Raw genomic sequence first — 25,149 nt, 5'->3', positions numbered from 1 at the left:
TCTCTTAATCAATTAATTAATATTGTTTGTGTACCTTATTCAGTGATACAATAGAGACAAACAACATAATAGCCATATAACGCCGCTTATGTGCTTTAAGTGGAGACACAATCGAGCCTTTACACTTAGCCCTTTGTGACGTCATCCGGCGATTGACATCGATCTCTACCACTTGACTTGATTGTAACTATTGCAAGCAATTACTGATAGCTATAGCGTAATGGTTAAGAAACTCCGCCTCTCGAAAGGGTCCGAGGTTCAAATCCCAGGCTGATTTTTCAAACTTATGCGTATTAGGAATTACTATTACTTGCTTAAACGTTGAAAGAAAACATCGTTCTACCTAATAACAGCAGTGTTAAGCGCTGCTGTGTTCCGTTTTGAAGGGTGTGGTAAGGGAGACATACTTTTCCGAGTCGTTCCAGCTTAGTTAGTCCTCAGGGGTAGCAGCGCATCTGTGGCCGACCACAGGTAGGAATATCGAATCCTATCTGGGGTTTGTTACAGATGTCCATGGGCGGCAGTAGCCACTTACCATTAGGTAGACTGCATGCTCGTTTGCTACTCCTATATTATAAAAAAAAGTGGGGAAACCTGCAAAAACAAAAAAAAACTCACTTGGCCAACGTGGTGGACTATGGCCTAATCGTTCTCATCCTGAGAGGAGACCCGGCAGTAATGGATTGATGACAGTTGATTTTCCGATCTTTAACCGATCGAAATCGTGCGGTTAATATCAGGTGATAGTTATGACGTAATATCAAACTAAAATGGTGTAACTAATGATTTTTTTAACCATGCATTTGACGGTTGCTTAGGCTTTTGTAGACGTTAAAGTAACATGATGCAACCCACTCGTAATAATCGATCTTAACCAATTATTGTGTACCTAACATGAATTGAACTTTGTCAATTTTTGCTGGTTTGAAAGACTTGACATTTATTGCCTAGTAGAAAATTGTTTTATTTTTTTATTAACTAAATTATTTTCGTTTCAATGTCTGTTTATGTAAGTGATATATTACTCGATAATGGGAGAAGACGCTGGTTCCTGAAACACAGTTTCGACTAACTCAGGAACCAGAGGCTTCAAACTTCTGAAATGTACTTACAATTTTTGTGTCAGTAAAGTTATTATTATTATAAGAAATTTGACAACTCCATCAGATTATTAATAATGGCAGCCAATGGACTTCGAATGCAGAAAACATCCGTAAAAGAACTACTACTCGTACTAACTATTACTCGTATTATATCCTGAGATGATTCCCAGCTGGAGGGTTTATGGGTCTTTTTTTTATAATATAGGAGTAGCAGACGATCATGCAGTCCACCTGATGGTAAGTGGCTACTGCCACCTATGGACTTCTGTAATCAACCCCAGATAGGATTAGATATTCCTACCTGAGGTCGGCCATAGATGCGCCGCTACCCCTGAAGACTAAGCTGGAACGCCTCGGAAAAGTCTGTGTCCCTTACCACACCCTTCAAACCGGAACACAGCAGCGAAACATAAAAACCGGTGATGAAAAAGTCTTGGCACTAAGTTTCTCGTAATCGTACAAAAAGTTTCCCTTATTAGTTCACTTAGTTAGTTATTAGTTTCACTTTAGGGCTTAGGGCTTTCTTATCACGCGGGCTTTTGTCTTGAATGTGGTCCAAATGTGAACCACTTGCATATCGTTAAAGGTACTTTTCTTGTCATGCATACCACACTCAAGTCACAAAGAGACTGCAGCGAAATATGGTGCATTTATATCTGCACCTATGAGTGTGACACGGTAGCAAACAAAACCAAATCATTCTATTACAATGTGTATATCCTGTCACACGACCGTCACGGGCTGCGTCTGTCTAAATATTGTGTTAAGTGTCTCTAGATATTCTCGTAAATGTGACCTTTATCCACGCGTAAATGGCCGTTATAAATGGGAGCATGATTCACGCGTGGCAGCACATGAACATAAACCTGCGTGACAGGAAAGAGACCCTTGAAAACGATATTAGACAGTATTACGTCATGTAAAGTTTATTTTTTTGCAAATAAACAGGATTGTTAGGGTTAAATTAGCTACATTAAAATTATGTTTTATTTACTACCTACTTGAAATTATCATTGTTAAATTGACTCGCGATTATTTTAAGTTCATAATTAACTCGCTTTATATTAAATACAGCAAAATTTAACATTTTTTTGTTAATATTTGGTGTAAAAAAATCTCTTTTTACGTGGCTTTTTATAACGTTCAATTTTTTTATTTAATATGCTTGTCACAATTACCATCTTTTTTTTAATTTGACGTTTATTTTTTTTATTTCATATTTGCATATAATTAAATAATAATTTTGTTGCCATGTTTTCAGACGAACCTCACAAGAAGCGCCATCTTAATCAGTTCCATGAATTGCTACTAACTATTTACAACATTAACTATACTTAGCACAGAATAAATACAAGAAAGATATTAAAACATTTCTCTATATACAATAATATACAAACGTGGAATGACAACGATTTTGTACGGTACATTAAATTTATCAACATCTCTATTCCGTTGAAAAAAAAGCGTAAAAAGTTATACTTCTTTGGCGTAATAATTAAATATTTTTAACTGAGCAACCGAGCAATGGACGAAAGTAAATGCTACAAATAAATTATGTGTTACATCGGCACGCAACTCCGACCCATATTAAAAAAAAAAATGTTTTGCCAAACGCCAAAAGAAGTATAACTTCAAAACCAAAAAGAAACGTTACTCCTAAAGCTTATTTAACACTAGAATTATGGATTTGGCTTGGCATTTGACACTTCACATGACTAGTTCGCGCCACTTTAAAGTTAAATCACGTTCCGAATTCAAACTGGTCCGTCAGCCGCTGATCTTCCAGCGGCTTGAAGCGGACACTACACTAAGCTGGACAGCGGCGCTCGGGACGTGACGGGGGAGGCTGGCAGCGGCTGCAGCTGCTGCGGCGCTTGAGGGGGGAAGTAGACTCCCGTTTCGTTGGAGAATTGCGGGTGTATCGGCAATGGCGTGTGCGGCATCGACGTGGGTCGGGACTCGTGGTACAAAATGGGCACTCGGACCAAGCGTTGCGCAGCGTGGGCCATGTTCGCCGCTTCCAGTTCAGCTGCCAATTGCCTCTTCCATTTGTTACGACGATTCTGAAACCATATTTTGACTTGTGTTTCCGTCAAATGGAGGCTAGCGGCTAAGCCAGCGCGCTCAGAACTGCTGAGGTATCTCTTCATGTCGAAGGTAGACTCGAGTTGGAAGACTTGGGACCGGGAGAAGACGGTCCTGGTCTTCTTCTTTCTTTTCCCCAGATTGGCGTTGGGGTCTCTTTTCTCATCTTTATCAAAGTCGTCGCTTTCGTCAACATCAGGGTCGGAGTCCTGGGGGTCTTGTTGTTGGGGGTACAACGCGGGGTGTAGGCGGGGGGAGCGGGGGGACGATCTGGAAGGGGATGGGGGTGTAGGGGCCCGTGGGGGACTACGCGGCCGTGGGGAACCGCCGGCTGAACCATCTTCGTTGGTGATCGAGTCTTCTGTAACAAAGAACAAAATGTTAGTATACTGATTAATTAATGAAATTTCAGACAAGTTACTTACACCTAATAGTAATAGTAAGTGCCTGGGATTTGAACCTCGGACCCTACAATCAAGGACCGAGTTTCTTAACCACTAGGCTATCACATACCAATTAACAAAGCACATTAAATAAAAACTTCTAATAAATGAAATATAAAATCATTTGATTAAAATAACAAGTAATTTCCCCTCCGGACATCAACTTTATCAAAGAGATATGAAGCTTCACATTCGTTAAATTTGGAGCTTTCGAAAAAACATATGAGGGTTAATTAAAGGGGTTGCAAGATACCAAATGCCTATTTGCGTGTCTTTTTGATTTACATAATTTTCATATTAGTGATAACTTTTTTGTTATAGTTACATGTTTTTGTAAGTCTGAGTTAGAAAACGAGCATGCACTGATGGTAAGTGTTCACTACGTCCTATGAAATAAAGAAATATGTAAACGCATTCTACACTCACAGCGCCACACTAGGATTTCCTAAACAAAACAAAAAGACGAATACACAAACACCCAGACCCAGAACAGATATCCTAATTCATCATTCAGATATCTGTCTGGCCGGGGATCGAGCCCGGAACCCTTTGCGCGTCAGACCGGTATGGTGACCGCTCCGCCACGCGGGTAGTCATAAAATTTTTAAACATCTCCATATAGAATATGGATCTACCTGAAGCTGATTATAGATGCGTCGCCACTCCTGTACCCTTACCAGGAGTTTTTACGTTTCGACAAATATGACTGTTTTGGTATTTGTTTACGTATTGGCCCATACGATTTTCTAGTTCGGACACAATCCGCTAGGGGCGCTGATTGGAATTTGTATGGGCAAATACGTAAACAAATACCAAAACAGTCATATTTGCCGAAACGTAAAAACTCCTGGTAAGGGTACTGAGGACTAAGATAGCCTCATGTAAGTCGTCAATTTACCTTTAAGACCTTTAAACCTTTATGAAAATGTCCAATTTTTCGTAAAGTTACTTTTTATCAATACATCAACTTTATTTTATTATCTATGTTCGGCGTTTAATTAAAGCTATAAATATGTAATAGTGGTAGAGTTCCGGTAAAATGAAACACCTTATGTTAAATTTCCGCTTCCTTCAGAATCTTTATTTAATAATTCTATATTCCTAATAATTTTTGAGTTATGAACAAAAAATAAAGTCATTTTTATTTCATCTTATTGTTTAAAAAGAAATTTACTTTGTTGTACACTTATCAATGCGTCACTCTGAATCGAATGAGCTATTTCTCATATGTTTGGGAGCTTTATTTCTATTTTTCACGTTTTCAACTAGTTGACTAGGCTATAAGTTAATAAAAATTCTAGACTATAGTCCAATTCATAATTAGGTGTCCAAAATGTAAACAAAGGTGTTGTCCTATCAAGAAAATATGTTTCAAATGGTAGTTTCTTATTTTTGACAATATTAAATTAATACAACAATAATAAAATAATAATATATATAAATTAAGATCAATTCAAATTTTTAATATTTATATTACCTCAATTTCGTTCCATACAGTAATAATAATAAAATACAAGGTTTATGGTAGAAAATTAAAATGTGATAATGGTAACACAATCGGAACCCAAGATATTTCTTGTGCTGTCATTTTTAAGTTTCGTAGCTGATGTTATTCATTTTCGTGATTGTAATCAAACTCGAATGTATTATCGTTTTCATAGCGCGTTTGTTTAATTGTGAATAATTGTAAAGTTTTCGTTTTTTGTTGAGTTTGTTAAAGTTTTGGTTTCTTGTTAATTTTGACAGTGACATTTGTTTGTTTACATTTTGGACACCTAATTATGAATCAGACTATAGATTCAAAACTTAGACTTTCAGATAGATGCTAAGTTTATGTACGTTACGTAAATAATACATTTGTAAGGATTACATTTCACAGGTTTCGATAAAATCGGTATTTTTGATATCCAATTAATGGAATTAATCCGCGGTGGGGTAATCCCGCGCCTACGATTAGGCAATTTCGCGGCTTTTCTTGTATACAAAGCCGGATTCGTAATTCTAGGTCAGGCTTTATTAGGACGAATGAATTGTATATAGATAAATATATTTATTCCTACAAAGTGTATAGGTATTCATTATCATTTTACATATAAATTCCGCCTTGCGTATTTTGCTGCTTAACCCAATAGTTGACTGGTAGAGAATTCTTCTAGCATTAAGTCCGCCTTTTGTACCAATTTCTAATTTATAATAAAGATTTAAATAAATAAATATATAACTGTATCAAGAATAAACGCTTTCTACACTCACAACCACACACTAGTATTCCCTGTGTTGTTGGTGCCAAGAATTTGACGAATACATAAACAGACCCAACACAGAAATCTAAATTCATCATTCAGATATCTGTCTGATCGGGATTCAAACCCGGAACCCTACGCGCGCATGAGCGGTATGAGACAAATTGGGTCTTAGAAAATATACGAGTATATATCTTCCAAGTATTACTTCCATGCTAGAAAATAACAATGGGCGATAGCATTTAAATTCACAATATTAATCAAATTATTCATAAAATATCAATACAAAACCTTTAGCCAAAAAACTAGTATCAGAGTCATAAAAAATCACACGAGAAAAAATGACAACCATAGACAAAAGCATTCACCGAACGTATCGAATTGCATCAAACAATTCGAACATCGAAATCGAACACGAAATGGGCGCGAACGCAATGTCATCAGCGCTGTGAGAATCACTACAATCGAAATGTAGCTCATGTTACAAACTAACCAATACTACCCATATTCCTAGTTATAAAGGCTCAAAACAGCTCGCATTCCCGCTTCCAACTGTACAAGGGTTGACCAATTTACGAAGATCTCTTGTAGTTATTAATAGTCGTATGCTAAAGAGGTCGTGTTTACTGGACCGTGTGCTGTGATATCATTGATTTTAGAAGCCCTGTAATCCTTTGTTACCGTTCGCTTGCTGTTTACACAAACGCTTACCATTTAAGTAGTTTACAGTTTGTAGAACGAGTTATGTTTTTAAGTGGGCGAGTTTTGTTTTACGAGATATTTTTCTAAAAACAAAATCCTCGGAAAAGTATCGGGCAGAGAGAGATTGGCAAGCAGGCACTGCTGTTATTAGGCAGAAATAGGTGTGACGGTGGTGCCGTTGGAATCCAACCTCAGTGGGTTCTACCACTTTTTTTATCTACCTAAAATTTATCTGTTTACATTTTGCCGTTTGGGCTGTAGGACTTGTCAAAGAATAAGACAGACAGACATACATACGCTCGAAAAAAATTACCCTCTGCAGTCGGGTAAAAATAACCAATAATGATCTGTAATTAATATAAAGTTTAAGACTTAAAAACATTATTAAACTTTAAATAATTTAATCCTAAATCGAAACATCACCGAATGTTACTTCGTGAAAGTGAAATATGCGTTCGAAGGTGGTAGAACCGTAGAACCCTTTATGGTTTGACTCCGGCGGCACCACCGCCACACCTATTTCTACCCAACAACAGCAGTGTTAAGCACTGCTGTGTTCTGTTTTTAAGGGCGTGGTAAAGGAGATATACTTTTCCGAAGCACTCCAGCTTAGTCCTCAGGGGTAACGGCGCATCTGTGGCCTAAGTCAGGTGGGTAATAATTTTATCTGGGGCTAATTACACATGTCCATCGGCGGCAGTAGCCACTTACCATCAGGTGTACTGCATGCTCGTCTGCTACTAGTATATTGTAAAAAACACAACAGGCGAGCTGCATGTTACTTTTTATTACTTAAAAAAAACGCGTTATTGACAAAATTATGGCAACTAAGTACATGAGATAGTCGTATCGCTACTGTCAATTCAACTTTATTCCTAAGCTTTTTAATCTGTATCCTACTTTCGCAATCAGCCCCAACTTGCCGCATCACTTGGGAAGGGCCGATACAAAATAAAGTACGAATCTACTAACAACCGGCATCCAACCAACCGCATTCGAAAATTAAAACAACCGCACGACATCTACGTAGCGACATTGCTTTTGGCGCGAACTTAGTGATGTGAACTTGCTGATTCTGCGATCGGATATCGTGACTCGCAACTGTATGTTTAACAGATAATTTGATAAATTAATTAATATAGACAGTGTTCGTTACAAGTATTTAAAGATACAAAGCTTTTATTAACGAAATTGCAGTACCATTGTGAAACAAATGTCGTTTATTTAAAAAAAAATGTAATACTACAAATGGAGCACAAAATATTCGTCTAAGTTTCAGGAATTTGTAATTTTGTTTTTTCTTATGGTTTACAGAATAAAAACAACAATAACAAAAAGTGATTAAATTAAATTGATACCAATAAAATTTGACTTCACTTAAATTAAAACTAAATTAAGTACACAATTAAAGTGATCATGAAAAAAATGTGAGCCGTCACGGGACGCCTGGCAGATGTGAAACATCGACATTATTTTGTAAAAGTAATATGCAGAAAAGAACATATTGTGATAGGAACTAAATATGTCATAATGATAAAATAAAATATTACGATGACTATTTATTGAATAAACATTTATTTTCATTAAATACAAAAATTTACGAATTTATTTCAAATCGTGACTACTTAATTGGTTTAATCAGTGACTTCGGTAATAGTTATTGCGCACGGCATGCGTCGCCACGCCAGAAATCTGTTTTACGTGCGGCTATAGATGTTTCACATCAAAAAACAATGAAAGAAATCATACATAAAGTTCGGATCAACGATCCGCGGATAAAACGCCTAAATATCACATCACTATGTCACACGGGTCGTGCGTGCGAGCGGGACGGCTACATGTTTGACATTCCAGTGTTGCTATACGTAGATAATCGTAGGCGGATGGTAGAAAAGCATTGTTCGGTCGGTTTTAGCCGCGTGAAATGGCGCTGCCTTTGTTTCTGAGATGGGTTTTGGAAAATTAAAGCGAAATGAGTGGGGTTGAGGGAGCAGTAGATGACGATTGCTTGTTCGCTTTCAACCCGCTGTCACACTTACAGCGGAGCGAGTGGGACGAGATTTTGGCTTATTTATTTGTTTACAAAGTGCAATGTCTAATGGAGACGTAAAGGTAGTGGTAGCCTAGTGGTTAACTCGGCCTCTCGATCAAGGGGTCCGAGGTTCAAATCCTAGGCACGTACCTGTGATTTTTCAAAATTGTGCGTATTAAATATTAACTATCACTTGCTTAAACGGTGAAGGAAAACATCGTGAGGAAACCTGCATACCTGAGAGATTTATAAAAATATCAAAAATGTATGAGAAGTCTATCAATACGCACTTGGCCAACGCGGTGGACTATGGCCTAATTCTTGTCATTCTGAGAGGAGACCCGTGCCCAGCAGTGCGACAGTAAATGTGTTGATGATGATGAATGGAGACATACTTTCCCGAAATATTCCAGCTTAGCTGTGTCCGACAGAATAGAATTCTAATCTTGTAATCTTACCATACCATTCTAATCTCCAATGAGGACTTAGTTGGTCTTTCTTACCCCATCATTCAAACCAGAGGTCTCTAAAGGTGGTAGAACCCTTTGTGGTTCGACTCCGGCGGCACCACCGCCACACCTATTTCTACCTAATAACAGCAGTGTTAAGCGCTGCTGTGTTCCGGTTTGAAGGGTGTGGTAAGGGAGACAGACTTTTCCGAGGCGTTCCAGTTTAGTCCTCAGGGGTAGCGGCGCATCTGTGGCCGACCACAGGTAGGAATATCTAATCCTATCTGGGGTTGATTACAGATGTCCATGGGCGGCAGTAGCCACTTACCATCAGGTGGACTGCATGCTCGTCTGCTACTCTTATATTATAAAAAAAAAGTGTGGCTATGGCGCCGCCGGAGACGAATCACAAAGAGTTCTACCCCTTTCAAAGCAAAGGTTTTTATGTAAATCCGATAAGAGATGCATTGCCACTCCTGAGGAGTAGGATGGTCGTCCCATATGTAAGTATAGGCATCCACACCCTCCACTGGTATCATGGAACAGAACAGAACTTCACACTAGCAATGGGCGTAAAGTTTGTTACCCGTCAAACCACTGCCTTTAAGACTTCAATAATTCTTTTATTTTTAGACGCTTTATATTAGCTTCACTTGTACGAGTATGTTTGTCAGTGAGTAACTCCGTTTTTCAGTAGAAAGAGATCAACATACATCCTTATCTTACCCTGCATGTATGAAAGAATGAAATAGAGTACCGAAAGCTTTTTAGTTGATTTTATCACAAAAGCGTGTTTTTTAGTTTTTTGAACTATATTTATTTATTTATTTCTTCATTGCTATTTAATGGAAGTAGGTATAGTCCGCGTAAAACTACTAGTCCGCTCTGAATATAGAAATGAATCGCGTCGCCATAGCAAATTGTATGACTACACCTGGCAACAATTTCAGAGCGGACTAGCAGTTTTACGCGGACTATACCACAGAATCGCTTCGGACAGCTTTCGTTTCGCATTCGTTTCGCTGTAGCAGAGCCTTAAATAAGGACAAAGTTGTTTTAACAGACAGACGGGTAACTGTTTTGACAAATTCGCGATACAGCCAATTACTTACGTTTTGAAGCGATTATTAATTTTGTATTTTGTTATGCTAATTAGTAATGCTTGGTGGTTTTCGTGTGAATATGTTTTCGCGTGATTTAGCATAATTAAGTCTCATTTATTTCTTGTCATCATATTTTTATCATTTGTCCTATCTCTGGACACTGGTTTCCTCCCAGATGTTCGAATTGGTCTACATAGTTACGTTATACGTAAGCTCCGAGCCTTAAATCCTAGGCCTCCTCTCTTTCTTTCAATGTTATGTGCGTATTATAAATTAATTATCACTTGTTTAACAGTGAAGAACTGGCCTGCCAGAGAGTTTGAAAAAAATCTCAAGGTGTGTGAAATCTACCAATTCACACTTGGCCAGCGCGGTGGACTATGGCCTAATCCTTCTCATTATGAGAGGAGACCCGTGCCCAGTAGTGAGACAGTAATGGGTTGATGATGTACTGGACTATGTCTTAAATCCCTCTCACTCTTAATGAGACCCGTGCCCAACGGTGGGACAGAAACGGTTGATTAATAAGAAGTAATATAACTGAAAACTCAACTGTTGAATTTCTAGTAACTATACTAAAATTGATAAACGGTGATCTTTGAGTGTCAAAATTATATAGATTTATAGGGCATTTATATTTCGCCTTTACTAAACTACGAAATGGAGATAGATTTTCCTCTAAAATCAGTAATTAAACTTCCAATTTCGTGTTATATCAAAATGCAAGGTAGCTGCAAACTCGGTCACAGGCTTTTGAGCCGAAAACATCAAGTGAAAGACGACGTTTAATTAATATTTAGAACTAAGCTACTTCCTCTGTAAAATCATAGAATTTATCGATGTATATTCCTCGAATAACTAGTTCTATTTTTAACCGACTTCCCAAAGGAAGAGAGGTTATTTGTGGTTAGATTCGTGACGCACCAATGCTTCACCTATTTCTGCCTAATACCAGAAGTGTTATCTAAGGTGTTCCTAGGAGTGACTAAGTCTACAGGTGTAACAATGTATCTATGGCTGACCTCAGGTGGAAGTGTAACCTTATCTAAGATTATTCACCTCAGATAAGATGTCTATGGGCGACGTGTTTTTAAACTCAATATAATGATTTTTTATCAATACTTTCATAATGCACACTTTTTTTATAATATATGGGTAGCAGACGAGCATGCAGTCCACCTGATAATAAGTGGCTACTGCCGCTCATGGACATCATAATCAACACCAGATAGATGAGATTCTTACCTGAGGTCGCCAAAAAATGCGCCGCTACTCCTGAAGACTAAGCTGGAACGCCTCGGAAAAGTATGTCTCCCTTACCACATAATTTAAACCGGAACACAGCAGCGCTTAACACTGCTGTTATAACAGAAATAGGTGTGGCGGTGGTGCTGCCGGAGTTGAATCATAAAGGGTTCTACCGCCTTCAAATGATGTTGCTTAACCTAACATGAGGATTATGATTCGATTGAGGTTCGACTCCGGCGGCACCACCGCCACACCTATTTCTGCCTAATTAACAGCAGTGTTAGGCGCTGCTGTGTTCCGTTTTGAAGGGTGTGGCAAGGGAGACATACTTCTCCGAGGCGTTCCAACTTAGTCCTCAAGGGTAGCGGCGCATCTTTGGCCGACCTCAGGTAGGAATATCTAATCCTATCTGGGGTTGATTACAAATGTCCATGGGCGGCAGTAGCCACTTACCATCAGGTGGACTGCATGCTCGTCTGCTACTCCTATATTATAAAAATTGCACTTTACGTCACTTACATATGAGACGACCATCTTAGTCCTCAGAAGTGGCAACGCATCTGTGGTCGGCTTCTGGTAGAACCTGGGGGTTACTACCATCTCTTAAAACAATATTACTTTAATCATACTTTTACTTCTTTCACAGGAAATTTAACTTTTTAAGCAAAATATAACAAGTTCAGTTCGTTTTATACAATGGATAAGCGAAAAAATAATAAGGGTTTAAGTTTGTTCAACTGTGTATGACGGAAAATTTTACTGTTTTAAGGAGGAAATATTTTTTATCTGAACTATGATGATTTTTAAAAGATGGTGGTAGGCCCCCTTTTCTATATGGAGTATGTCACAGACGGCAGATGGACGGTGACCACTTCCTATCAAGTGGGCTGTAAGCTCTTTTACTGCTTAAATCGAATACAAAAATAACAATTTAACCAAGAAATGATTGCGTTGATAACCAATATACAATTTTGACAAATATATTCGTCCGTACCGATAAATTTTCGTGAACTTAACGTTGAACACTAGTGGTTAGGGGATAGTACTAAGCCCTTTAAACCGAGTGACCTAACAACCCTTCAAAATCACGGTAACCCGACCACAATCGATGTAGCCTTAAAAGTGCGGCGCCCGCGTTGTTGTATCCTAACTAATATTATGCGAATGTAAGTTTGTTTGTTACACTTTCACATCTTAACTAAGTAACCGATTATCAAGAAATTTTATACACACGTTTTCAGGTTTTCATAAAATAATATGGGGTACCTTTTATTTAAAAAAAAGGTAACGTAAAAAAAAGTAATAAATGAAACCTATGACCGCGAGCGAAGTCACTGGCAAAAGCCAGTCTGACATAACTTAACTTAACATATCTGATATTATAAATGTGAATGTTGTTTGTTACACTTTCACGTCTTAACTACATATCCGATTATCATGAAATTTTGTATACACGTTGTCAAGGAATCAGAAAAGGACATAGGTAACTTTTTTCCCGAAAAAAAACTGTTGTTGGGTTGATAGAAACCTCCAATCGAAGCGAGCGAAGCTGCGGGTAAAAGCTAGTCTGACATAACCTAACCTAACAAAATAAGTAGAAATACACTTTGTGACATATTAGAAGACAAGATTAATAGAGATAACATAAATAAGTAATGTAAAGTAAAGTACATGTAAATGAAACGTAGAAACGTAAATGATATTAAAAGAAAAATGTAAACCAGGACTCCGAACTATATAATAAAAAAAATAAAAGAAACCTAACCTAACAACATAGATTAGTAAAGATGACTCACTCCTAACAAGAAAACGTCACCAGTTTTGAGAATTGAAATAGTGGCGTAAAAGTTTTGCCACGTCTCCGTGCTAAAATGTCCCTAAAATATTTGAAATAATTATTTATTTATATATAAATTACGCAGTATTAGTTAATTATTCGTAAATTTTCTCTAAAAAAGTTTTTATTTGTGAAGAATTCAAAAAAAGAACTTACAAATAAGCCGTTTGTGGCTTCATTCAATTTCAAGGCGGCGAAGTATCTTTACTAACCTATGCCTTACATAACTAATATTATAAATGCGAATGTAAGTTTGTTTGTTACACTTTCATGCCTGAACTACATAGTTGATTGTCATGAAATTTTGAACTCAGGTTGTCAGGGTTTCAGAAAAGGTGTTTATGTTAAGTTTTATCCCGAAAAAAAGTAGCGTTCCCGAGGGATACAGAAAACCTCTAACCCCATGCGAAGCCGCGGGTAAAAGCTAGTCTGACTTATACGATTTTTGGATGTATTTATGTACACCGACCAACAAGTTTATTACTTTCCCACTGCTGACTCCAAGAGAATCAATGTAATTTATTACAGATTTACGCCCGTCATTCATAATATATCTATCCAATGGCTCATCGACTTAACGTTCGATATCTGATAATATGCCTACCAGAAATCGTTAAATTTTGATTATATTTTTAAGTAATCGCATTTTGTATTTTTATAATAATTCTCTGGTCGAAATATTCAGAGATATTATCGAATATTGACTTTTTTAATAATTGTAAACACTTCTTTAATTCTGTAAAGTTAATAATCCTATTTTCTAATCCTATTGAGAGCAGTGGTAGCATACTAGTTAAGAAACTCGGCCCCTCAATCGACGGGTCCGAGGTTCAAACTCCAGGCATGCATCTCTGATTTTACAAAGTTATGTGCGTATTAGAAATTAATTATCACTTGCTAAAACGGCGAAGGAAAACATCATGAAGAAACCTGTACACCTGAGAGATTTGTTAAAAAAATATCTCAAAGCTATGTGAAGTCTACCAATACGCACTTGGCCAGCGCGGTGGACTATAGCCTAAACCTTCTCACTCTGAGAGGAGACCCGTGCCCAGCAGTGGGACAGTAATGGGTTGTTGATGATGATGAAACTCCAAGTCTTTATTTTGAGCATAGTTACCTCTAGGTGGCGTCCGTTCATGCGGCCTCTGCCAGTACCAGGGGGCGGGGAAACCGCCGTATCTACCGGCAAGTGCACTCCACTGGGAGATCAGGCCCAATCTGAAACAAATCAACATTTACATACTTTGCAAAAATGTCAAGTGTTACCTATTACATAGTTTCCTTCTGCGTGTTCTACCGGCTTTACAATAGTGTCCCGTGGAACTATTTGACCTTGTGTACGGTGTTTTTTTTTGTAATATAGGAGTAGCAGTTAAGCACGCAGTCCACCTGATGGTAAGTGGCTACAGCCGCCTATGGACAACTGTAATCAACCCCAGACAGGATTAGATATTTCTGTTTGAGGTCGGCTAAAAATGCGCCGCTACTCCTGAGGACTAAACTGGAATACCTCGGAAAAGTATGTCTCCCTTACTACACTCTTCAAACCATAACACGGCAGCGCTTTACACTGCTTTTACTTGTTATGTGGCAGAAATAGGTGTGCCGGTGGTTTCGCCGAAGTCGAACCACAAAGGGTTCTACCACCTTTACAATAAAAAAAAAACATACACAGCGGATGCTTAGTAACAGGGTTCCGTTCTACCCTACAGAACCTTAAAAATAAAGTAAATAATAGTAAATACCGAACGGAAGGTAATAAATCACTTTGTGTCTGATAGTTGGAGCGTTTTTCCCATTTCGTGAACACTTTCCGATGACATAAACAAGCTTTTTCACTTCGAAACGATCGCACTCTATTCTTTATGGGTATCGATTGGGAAATGATTATGGAGTGGAATCTTAAAAGATAAAAGATAAAGTAAAGTTAGGTTTGAAAACTTACAAAATATAAAGGTTTATTAAAAATGACTAAAATTAATCTTTTAAGTTAGGATTTAAAAAAACCCTACGAAATATAAGCTTTATATAAAAATGAATTTAAATTCAAAGGTAGTCCGCATAGGCTTTTTGACTCTTATTATTAGTGATTATTATTATTATTTACAACATAGGAGTAGCAGACGAGCATGCAATCCACCTGATGGTAAGTGGCTACTGCCGCCTATGGCATGGACATCAGTAATCAGCCTAATGACAGCAGTGTTAAGCGCTGCTGTGTTCTGATTTTAAGAGTGTGGTAGGGAGACATACTTTTCCGAGGCGTTCCAGCTTAGTTCTCAGGTGTAGCGGTATTTTATGCGATCTTAGCGTGGTTTTTAGTTTTTTAAAACTATCATATTTTTACTAAAACATAATATTACTTATTTTTACAAAATTTATATATTTTTACTAGATTTAATTTTCACTTTTATTTATTTATACAGATAGACAATCCTTTATTAAATTATATATATTATATTAAACTATAATACAACTTCTCACACACATTTTTAATACTCCACATACAAAAAACACACATATTCTTGACTCTGTTTACAGTAAATAAACAACTTCACTTATCGAGAATCGGTAAACAGCGATCGCTATCCACGATAGCGGGTACAATATCGATTGTCGAGAACAAAGCGGATTGGCGCCGCACTCTCGGGAACTGCGATAGTGATGTGCTCGTATCGATAGATTGTTTTATGATACAAGATTCGTGTTTGTAACTTGATATGTGTAGTTTAATATCTTATAAATCAGTAATGATTTTTCATCATCATCATCGTCATCCTCATCATCATCATCAACATCAACCCCTTTCTGTCCCACTGCTGGACACGGGTCTCCTCTCAGAATGAGAAGGATTAGGCCATAGTCCACCGCGCTGGCCAAGTGCGTATTGGTAGACTTCACATACCTTCGACTTCACATAACTTTTTTTTTAAGATTTCTCAGGTACGCAGGTGTCCTCACGATGTTTTCCATCACCGTTTAAGCAAGTGATAATTAATTTCTAATACGCACATAATGTACAGTAATGATTGTTAATTATTATAATTAAAGATTATAATAATTATTTAAAAAAATATTATCTAAATTCAAGGAGTGGAATGCCGTACCGGCTGTTTCCTAATAAATATAATCTAGGAGTCTTCAAATCGATAATGAATAGGCTACTTCTAGGCAAGCGTGCCACATCATAGGCCTCATCAGGCGAGATTGAGGCCAAACACGTGGCTATCCACTAATAAAAAAATAAAATAGGTTTTATGTCATTAAAAATGTCAACAAATCATAGATCAGAAACTAATTATCTGGAATTCATTATATTCCAAATGGTGTAAATTAGATTATTTATTTATTTTATTTTATTTTATTTTATTTTATTTTATAGAGTTATCGGAATTTTTCGTCTTTGTAATAGTTTTGTGATATTTTTATGGGTTTCAGGTTCATTCAATTTATATAATTATCTTATATATAAAATTCTCGTGTCACAATGTTAGGTACCGTACTCCTCCGGAACGGCTTTACCGATTTTCACCAAATTTCAAATTCAGTAGGTCTGAGAATCGGCTACTATCTATTTTTCATAGCCCTAAGTGATAAGGGTTGTTCACCCTTAAGATATTTTTATTTATATGGCAACACAACTTTTGCCGGGTCAGCTAGTGTTTTATAAAATGTTCTATCCTATCAAGATTTATTTTATTGATTGCCATGATAATATTATCTGTAATCTATAACTCTAAGAGGATTCGATTCAAACGTCCATAGGCACTCCTGACAACTAAGCGGGAACGCCTAATGTGCCTTACACAATAAAGGTTATGTTAAACTAAAGCAAAACAGTTTATAACTTATAACATTGGTTTTATAAGGCAAACTAATAAATATAATAAATATAATGGGTGTGACATTGCCTTTAAAATTAAACCACAAAAAGTTCCATCACTTTTATTATTAATATTTTTTTTTAATTTTATATGATATTCTTCTTTTATATTTCATCCCTTGCAATATCTAAGTTCTATTGTACACAAATTCTGAGATGGAGAGAGCTCCTACGCTAGATCTTCGGTGCGCTACGGAGCTACGAAACGTCTACGAAATGCTACGGCTGTCTACGCCGCTTCGAATCTTGCATTTATATTATGATGTATCCTTATTATTACTAATGCTTATTGTTAGGGTTCCTTTGAGCGAATTTTGTGTATCCTAAGTAATTCTTTGTATTCAGATTTGAATGTTGCAATGCACGGAAGCACTTTAGTAAATTTTATGTAAATATTGTAGTTTTAAACTTAATATTCCCTCGTATATATTATTTTCTTTATATTGTATTAATACTTTTATCGAATTTTTCGAGCTAAAAAACGTAGTTAGCATATGGGAGTTTAACATTAAGATTTTAGTTTGATGTTTATGCTTAGGCATATTATCATAAAGATTCTAACTTTTCTAGATCACTTCTAAGTTTCCTCTATAATGAGAATAGTACTTGTAACATTTTTATAAAGTTGGAGTAACAAATGCATGCATGTATTCCACCTGATGGTTAGTGGGTTACCGCCCCGTGACACCTGTAATCAATTCTACTTAGTTTTAAATGGGTAATCAAAAAATCCTGTTGTAGAAACTAAATATTTATTACCAATCAGAAAGTATTTATCTATTCTTAGAGTGAGAAGGCAAGGTCCACCAGTCCACCAGGTGCAGATTGATAAATTCCACATGTTTAATTTTTTTTTAGAGAACTCTGTAATCTAGGTTCTTTCGCGATGTTTTCCGTCACCAACAATTTTTTTAACACGCAAACATACTTGAAAAAATCAGAAATAGAACCCTATCAGATATATAACTATCACTGTTTTCCTTCTCAACACCAATCAAAAATCAAAATCAAAAAAACATTTTTTTACCAAAATAGGTTCATTGCAGAGCACTTTTGAGTGTCATTACATCTACCACCACTTCACTAGATGTTTCGTTATGGAGAAGAGTCATCTATAAAATACAGTAGTGTTACGATATAACCACTATATTCCCAATCGTTATCACCCTTTAACATTCCTGTACAAGCGCTATCCCACCGGGAATGTACAAATGAATACATAGGGAAATGGGAAAATACCTACATCGGAACGTTTCAAAGAATTTCTTTGCAAGTGTTTAAGGAGAGGTTTTATTTTATGCTTCACTATTGCTGGAAATAAGTAGTTTTTGTAGCGTTTGTTATTATTTATATAAGTATTATTATGTATTAAAGGTTAGATTCAGAATGGAGGTACCGCCGTCACACCTATTTTTAGCATAAAGCAAATATGAGTCATGAGGTTTGATTGCTTAATTATTTATTGTCAATTACAAAGTAAATTATTAACAATATTAACCTAATAGAAATACAAAAAATATTAATAAAACAGGTTTTAAAATAGTTATGAAAAATAAATTAAATATAAAAAGCTTCATCCAAATTGCTGTCCCTTGGTAGAGTCCCCAAAACGCTGGCGACATTACATTACATTACATCGGTTTGATTGTCGGTTGACTTACTTATTTATCACTTTCTCTGAAATGGCAACGTTTTTGTAATTGGCTTGAGATATGATTGGTTTATGATCAAAATGGAGTTGGTTGGCTTGACGTGACTACTTACCATCAGGTGGTCTGCTTGTTTATTCAATATTGTAAAAAGAGACAAGTAATAATTATAAAAATAAAAGCCCGTCTGCTTAAATTATAGCCTATGTTACTTCCAAAATTTAGTGACCGTCAGAATGGCCGGTCACTACCCATATTTTACATCGAAATAATTACTAAGAGTTGCTACCTAGTTGCTACTAATTGCTACCTTCGATTAAAAAAAGATAAACTACTTTTTAAGGTGACCGGCTATTCTGACATCAGGATGGCCGGTCACCTATCCAGTGAGAAGAAACTGCGCAAATAAATAGAGTTTTTTTGTAATCAATAGTTGCTACCAAATTGCTACCTTCATATGCATCGTATTGGACTTCATAGCTTTTAAGGATAAAAAAATATTACGGATTTAATATAAGAGGCCTAAACGCCTGTATAATGTATAAGAATAATATGTTTAATTTCGGGTTTTCTCTTTTAATTATACAGGCGTATTAGGCGTTTAGTCCTCTTATATTAAATCCGTAATATTTTTTTATCCTTAAAAGCTATGAAGTCCAATACGATGCATATGAAGGTAGCAATTTGGTAGCAACTATTGATTACAAAAAAACTCTATTCATTTGCGTAGTTTCTACTCACTGGATAGGTGACCGGCCATCCTGATGTCAGAATGGCCGGTCACCTTAAAAAGTAGTTTATCTTTTTTTAATCGAAGGTAGCAATTAGTAGCAACTAATAACAACTAGTAGCAACTAGGTAGCAACTCTTAGTAATTAATTCGATGTAAAATATGGGTAGTGACCGGCCATTCTGACGGTCACAAAATTTAGACAAATCCAACGACACCTCATATGTTAAAATCCGTCAAGCCGTTTGGGCTGTAGGGCGTACGAAGATGGTAGAACCCTTTGTGGTTCGACTTCGGCGGCTATTTCTGTCTAACAGCAGTAAGCGCTGCTGTGTCCTGGTTTGAAGGGTGTGGTAAGGGAGACATACTTTTCCAGTTTAGTCCTCAGAGTAGCAGCGCATCTGTGGCCGACCTCAGGTCATACCTTATCCTATCTAGGATTGATAACAGTAGTCAATGGGCGGCAATAGCCACTTACCATCAGGTGGACAGCATGCTCCTCTGCTACTACTATATTATATTAAAAAGGCAAGAAATGAGACATATATATAGATATACAAAATTACCCTCCGAATAAAAAACATTACCCTCTGCAAGCGGGTAAAAAATAACGTCTACATTATTATTAGGTACCTACTATTCCATACCACGTCATTTAAGAACAGAACTCGACGTTACATAAGGAAAGTAAATGGATTATATATAATCTTTGAATGCACTTCAATGTACTCGATCTCGATAGGTTTTTATCCTATTACAAACTAAATATGTAACTTGTAACGTTAGTTGTGACCCCGCGGTTACATCCGCGTTAAAAACAATATCTTGTAGTTAATCAAATTATTATAAAAAAACAGCTTTAAAACAATTCAGTGTTTACTAGCCATATTAATAAATAAAAAGAAAGTACCACCCCGCCCTCTGTTTTTTATTCGCAGGGGCCATATTTTCAAAAAGCCTGCGTTTATAAATAATAACTGGTTATTACAGAAATAATTATAAAAAACAATAAACCAAATGCTTTAAAACAATTAAATGATTGATACACATATTGATAAATAAAAAAAAAATTCTCACCCCCTATTTATTCTCTTAGGGGCCATATTTAAGAAAAACTATGTATCTTTGTCTATGTCACTTTCACAATTTAGACGAATCCAACGACACGTCATATGTCAAAATACGTCTAGCCGTTTGGGCTGCAACGTGCCAAAGAATGAGACATAAATACGTTCAAAAACATTACTCTCCTTCTGACATAGTCGTGTAAAAACGAGCAAAGTTGGAACATAAATCCAAATTAATCATTTAGGCGTCGGTCTAGATGGGAATAGAACCCGGAACCCTCTGCGTGTCAGTCCGATAATGCCGCCTGCGGTGCCACGAGGGTCATTTTTAATTAATTAAGTAGATACATTAATTTAGTATAAATTACAAATTAACATCTCCATAAATAATCTTGAAGTATGTTCATTCATTCGGGAATTGAACCCACGACCTTATATATCTCATGCCGTAATGTATGCTACAGGCGTAGGTGAACATGTTACAGTAAACATGAATCAAAACATTCCAAAAACATTTATAATAAAAATATGACTTCATACAATGTTGAAAACTTTGTATTTAAAATTATTTGTCTATAAAACTAATCAATCATATTTTATCGTATTTCCGAATAACTGAAACCCAAAAATAAAAAAAATAATCAAATACTTTGCTAAAAATGTGTAACAACCATAAACAAAATAATACTCGTAAATCCGTTATCAAAGAATATCTTTACAAACTACCGTCCAATTACATAACCGTCAAATTAAATCCATAGCAACGATATTCTCCACTCCATAAATATATTCCATTCAGTCCAATTTAAAAACCGATATTAAACCGAGTCAATAGGGTTGTACAAAATCGCGGCGGCTCCACCAATTTGCATCGCCCGCTACTAATCCGAGAAGTTCCAAACTCAAATTCCATTACACGAAAGTACTGCTTCCTTTTAAAGCGGAAAGGAACGTGACGTGATTGGTCGGCTCACCGCGCTCTGATTGGCCCATTCGTGACCCCGCCTCCCTCGAGGGGTATAAAAATCGATGCGCGTCGCAAGTTTACTCTTTTTGCCGCGGCGCGTCGTCCCGACACTCTGCGCTTGTTACTAATAATGGCGTTTGTACTTTCTTTTATAGCAAGTGTTTAGTTGTATCCGTTGTCCGTGCAAGCGGGAGCCTTTTGTTGGTTTCACAGATAGGGAGGTATTCTCGGACGCGCTTAAAAGCTTCTGGAGATACCTTTTCACTTATTTCCTAGGTCGAGACGACAATGTAACAGCCATTTTTCCAGTGTAAGGTTAACTAACTGTCGATATTATATGACGGCATTGGCTGAATGAAAGCAGCGAGGGGAGATGTCGCGCTAAAAGGTTTCGCAATCTAAATTATTTTTTTGCATCACACTCAGATTGTTGTTCAACTGATTTATTATTTTTATCTGTATTTACACTAAGAGAAAATTTTGGAAAACGACTAAATCGGTGTAACTGCTTCTCTTATTATTTGGAAAAAGTATAAAGTATGTTTCATAAATCCGTGAAAGATCTTTGTTATTTTTAGATAAAAGAAAGAAAGAACACGAATCGTTTTTGGAAAAAAATCTTGTACTAAAATACATAACTAAACTTTATCGTCAATAAATCCGAAAAATGTTTTATAACATTTTTAGATATCTTTAATAATCGCTACATATTTTTACAATCTTTAACATTTTTCTCAAAACCCGTACATCAAATAACGCTACAAAATGTAAGGATTCCTATAAAACCCCCAAAAACCCCAAAAACCCCAAGAACCCCGATATAAATCAGTGTAAACGGATAAGAACATAAACACTTCCCCTTGTTTAAGGAATTCTGGCGTATATAACTTGAGAGTATTTGAGGCTTGGTCCAAGTTAGAAACTTAAGTATTAATTATTTTAGTGAACATAAATATGTAAAGATTTATTTAAGTTTACTAATTAGACTGTTAAACCAATTAATTAATTTTTAACTGCGGTTAAATCATTGTTATTCGCGGTCATAAGTGCAGTAGGATATTATTGGACGACGTTTTCCAATAGTGAACTTGCAATGGTTATTTTTTTAGACAAATAATATATTAAGAGTCCTTAATATTATTAAAATTCATTAATAAATCGTAAACTTATTTGATACTGTACACTTTATAGGGTCTAGTACACTATGCTACAATTTTTTTCTAACTAATTACTAGTCTTGAAAACTTTACTTTTTAGATTATTCGGATGAAAAGACATAACTCGCACTTTTCTAAAACTATCATTAATATACTTAAGATTTTCCAATATAATGTATAGAATCTATTTATTTTCCGCTTTCTCCTATAACTCGACTTTACAAAACTCCCAACCCTGCTGTCGCTTATAACTTGGACCACCAAAGCAGACGTTAAATAATTTATACTTATAAAGGGGGCGAGAACCACCCTAAGAGTCTTGACGGTATTTGCAAGATTTGGGGTGCTTCCGTTATTATTATAGAGCCATTTAGGGTTGCTTTATAAGGGGTAGCCACGCCGTGTGAAGATGCACCTAATCTTTTCACTGTAAATATTTTTGTTGAGCCAATGTGTCGTGATGTTTGATATGTTTTCACATGAGAAGGTATCTAAAAAGTAGTTTTTTTGGGATAATAGAAAAAACTATGAAAGGGGTTTGAAGTTATCTTATGTTGTAGAGTAGATAGAGTTACATACTTTTCCGAGGCATTCCAGCTTAGTCCTCAGGAGTAGCGGCGCATCTGTGGCCGACCTCAGGTAGGAATATCTAATTCTATCTGGGTTTGATTACGCATGTCCATAGGCGGCAGTAGCTACTTACCATCGTGACTCATACCAGGTGACTGCATGCTCGTTTGCTACTACTATATTATAAAAAAAAGAGTAGTTTGATTACTGAGGCACCACCGCCATACTTATTTGTACCTAACAAAAGCAGTGTTAAGCGCTGCTGTGGTCTATTATAAGCGTATGGTAACGCATAATACCTTAACTTAAGAGGCAGTAACTCTTTGTGGTTAACCTTAGGTCTTTAACCCTGTTAACTTTAGGTTTGAGAAAAATGGTTATATGCGCAATAAACATTTACTATTCGGTATACTACATACTAATTAGTATTTCAATAAATAGATATGTATGTCGAAAAAACATATATCGAAAAAAGTATTACATTTTTTACGATTGGATTTCCAATATCAACCTCTACGAGTTTCGTAGACTTCGTAGACCTTGTCGTAGCATCTACACCATTGTTTTACCTCGTGATTACATTTTTAATTAAGGTAATTAAAATTTAATTCTTCACATTATTTAATAAAATATAGTGTGTACATACAGCTACTATCGGTATATTCATAAAATATACATTATTATAATTAACAAAAGTATAAAAAAATTATATCCATTAAATTTTTTTTGTTGTTTTTTTAATATTCTAATATTCTTCACAAATTTATTTGCACATGAAACGATAAGTGTGTATAAAAAATCTATAAACTCTAAAATCCTAATATTTTTTTTAAACCTTAACATCTAAATCTATGAATTTCAAAAATACATTTCAATCAACTCTTTTTTCTCCCAAAGGAAAAATTAAGATCAAGCGAAGTCAGGGGACAAAGCTAGTCGTAAATAACGTATAGAACATACAATGGGGATCAAAGGCTTTAGGGCTTTCCACTGACAGACAGAAAGATTTGTAGATAATCAAACACGGAATAGTGTGGTTCGAATTCCATTTTCGTATATTGTTTTGTGAAGTAGATAATAAAATGGTGGTTTATGGTTTACTGATATTCTTGACACATATTGTCTATGATTTTTTTTTTGACCATAGGTTTTGACAACTTTATTGACATACTGTTTTATCTATAAAAGTTTTATACTTGCTATGCTTTATGTGTTATGTTATATGTTATCTTTATGCTTTATGTTATCTGTATGTCTATAAAAAGAATTTGAATGCTGTTGTGATAAAGTAGTAAAGCGCGGTATGCCAGATAATTATTAAAATACTACTTAAAACATATTTAAAACCTTTTTTATTTGAGCTTTTTGCATGACACTTGGTCCTAAAAACTTATCAAAGCGCTCACTTTGGACAAATAATTCCAACACAATGAGATTTTACAAATATAAAAGCTCAAAGAATCTTAATCTTATTTCGCTTATTCAGGCCTTAAAATCGCTTAATTAAGAAATAAACTCAGCGTTTCATTCCCCTAATTTTTAAAAAACAACCCTCGACAATCGTTTCGTATTTTTCTTCTAAAATTACTTAATTAGCTCACTAAGACGTAAACCGTACACAAAACAGTGTAGAAAAAAAAAGTTAAAAGAAAAAAATTGAAACGTCAACAAAAAGGCGCCAACAATGACAGATCGTTTACATCGCAGGAAAATGTCCGCCGTCACCGTAGGCGTAATTAAGGGAACGGGACGCTTACAGATTTTTTTTCTCTCAGCCAATTTGTTTGCAAGTTTATTTACCTATTTGAAAACGACGATACAGATTATGTATGTCTTTTTTATCTGTGCTCGTTGACATCAATCAACGTAATGTTTTCT

General features: G+C 36.0%; 1 protein-coding gene across 1 annotated transcript in view; it reads right to left on the bottom strand.

Annotated features, from left to right (window-relative positions):
• Positions 1-2,295: 2,295 nt before the first annotated feature.
• The window catches only part of LOC140745896 (homeobox protein Hmx), a 34,178-nt gene continuing 11,324 nt past the window's right edge, over positions 2,296-25,149 (bottom strand). The window contains exons 3-4 of the mRNA XM_073077847.1: positions 14,366-14,466; positions 2,296-3,549 (exon numbers count right to left, since the gene is read on the bottom strand). Of these exons, the coding sequence (XP_072933948.1) occupies positions 2,906-3,549; positions 14,366-14,466 (745 nt within the window). The 3' untranslated portion in view covers positions 2,296-2,905. The remainder of the gene's footprint in view (positions 3,550-14,365; positions 14,467-25,149) is intronic.

Source organism: Epargyreus clarus, unplaced genomic scaffold (genome assembly GCF_041222505.1).
Source record: "Epargyreus clarus isolate Ecla_fem2 unplaced genomic scaffold, WU_Ecla_fem_2.2 ptg000002l, whole genome shotgun sequence".
Classification (NCBI taxonomy): Eukaryota; Metazoa; Arthropoda; class Insecta; order Lepidoptera; family Hesperiidae; genus Epargyreus; species Epargyreus clarus.
Note: the sequence above shows the minus strand (reverse complement) of the source record. Positions and strands in the feature narration are given on the sequence as shown.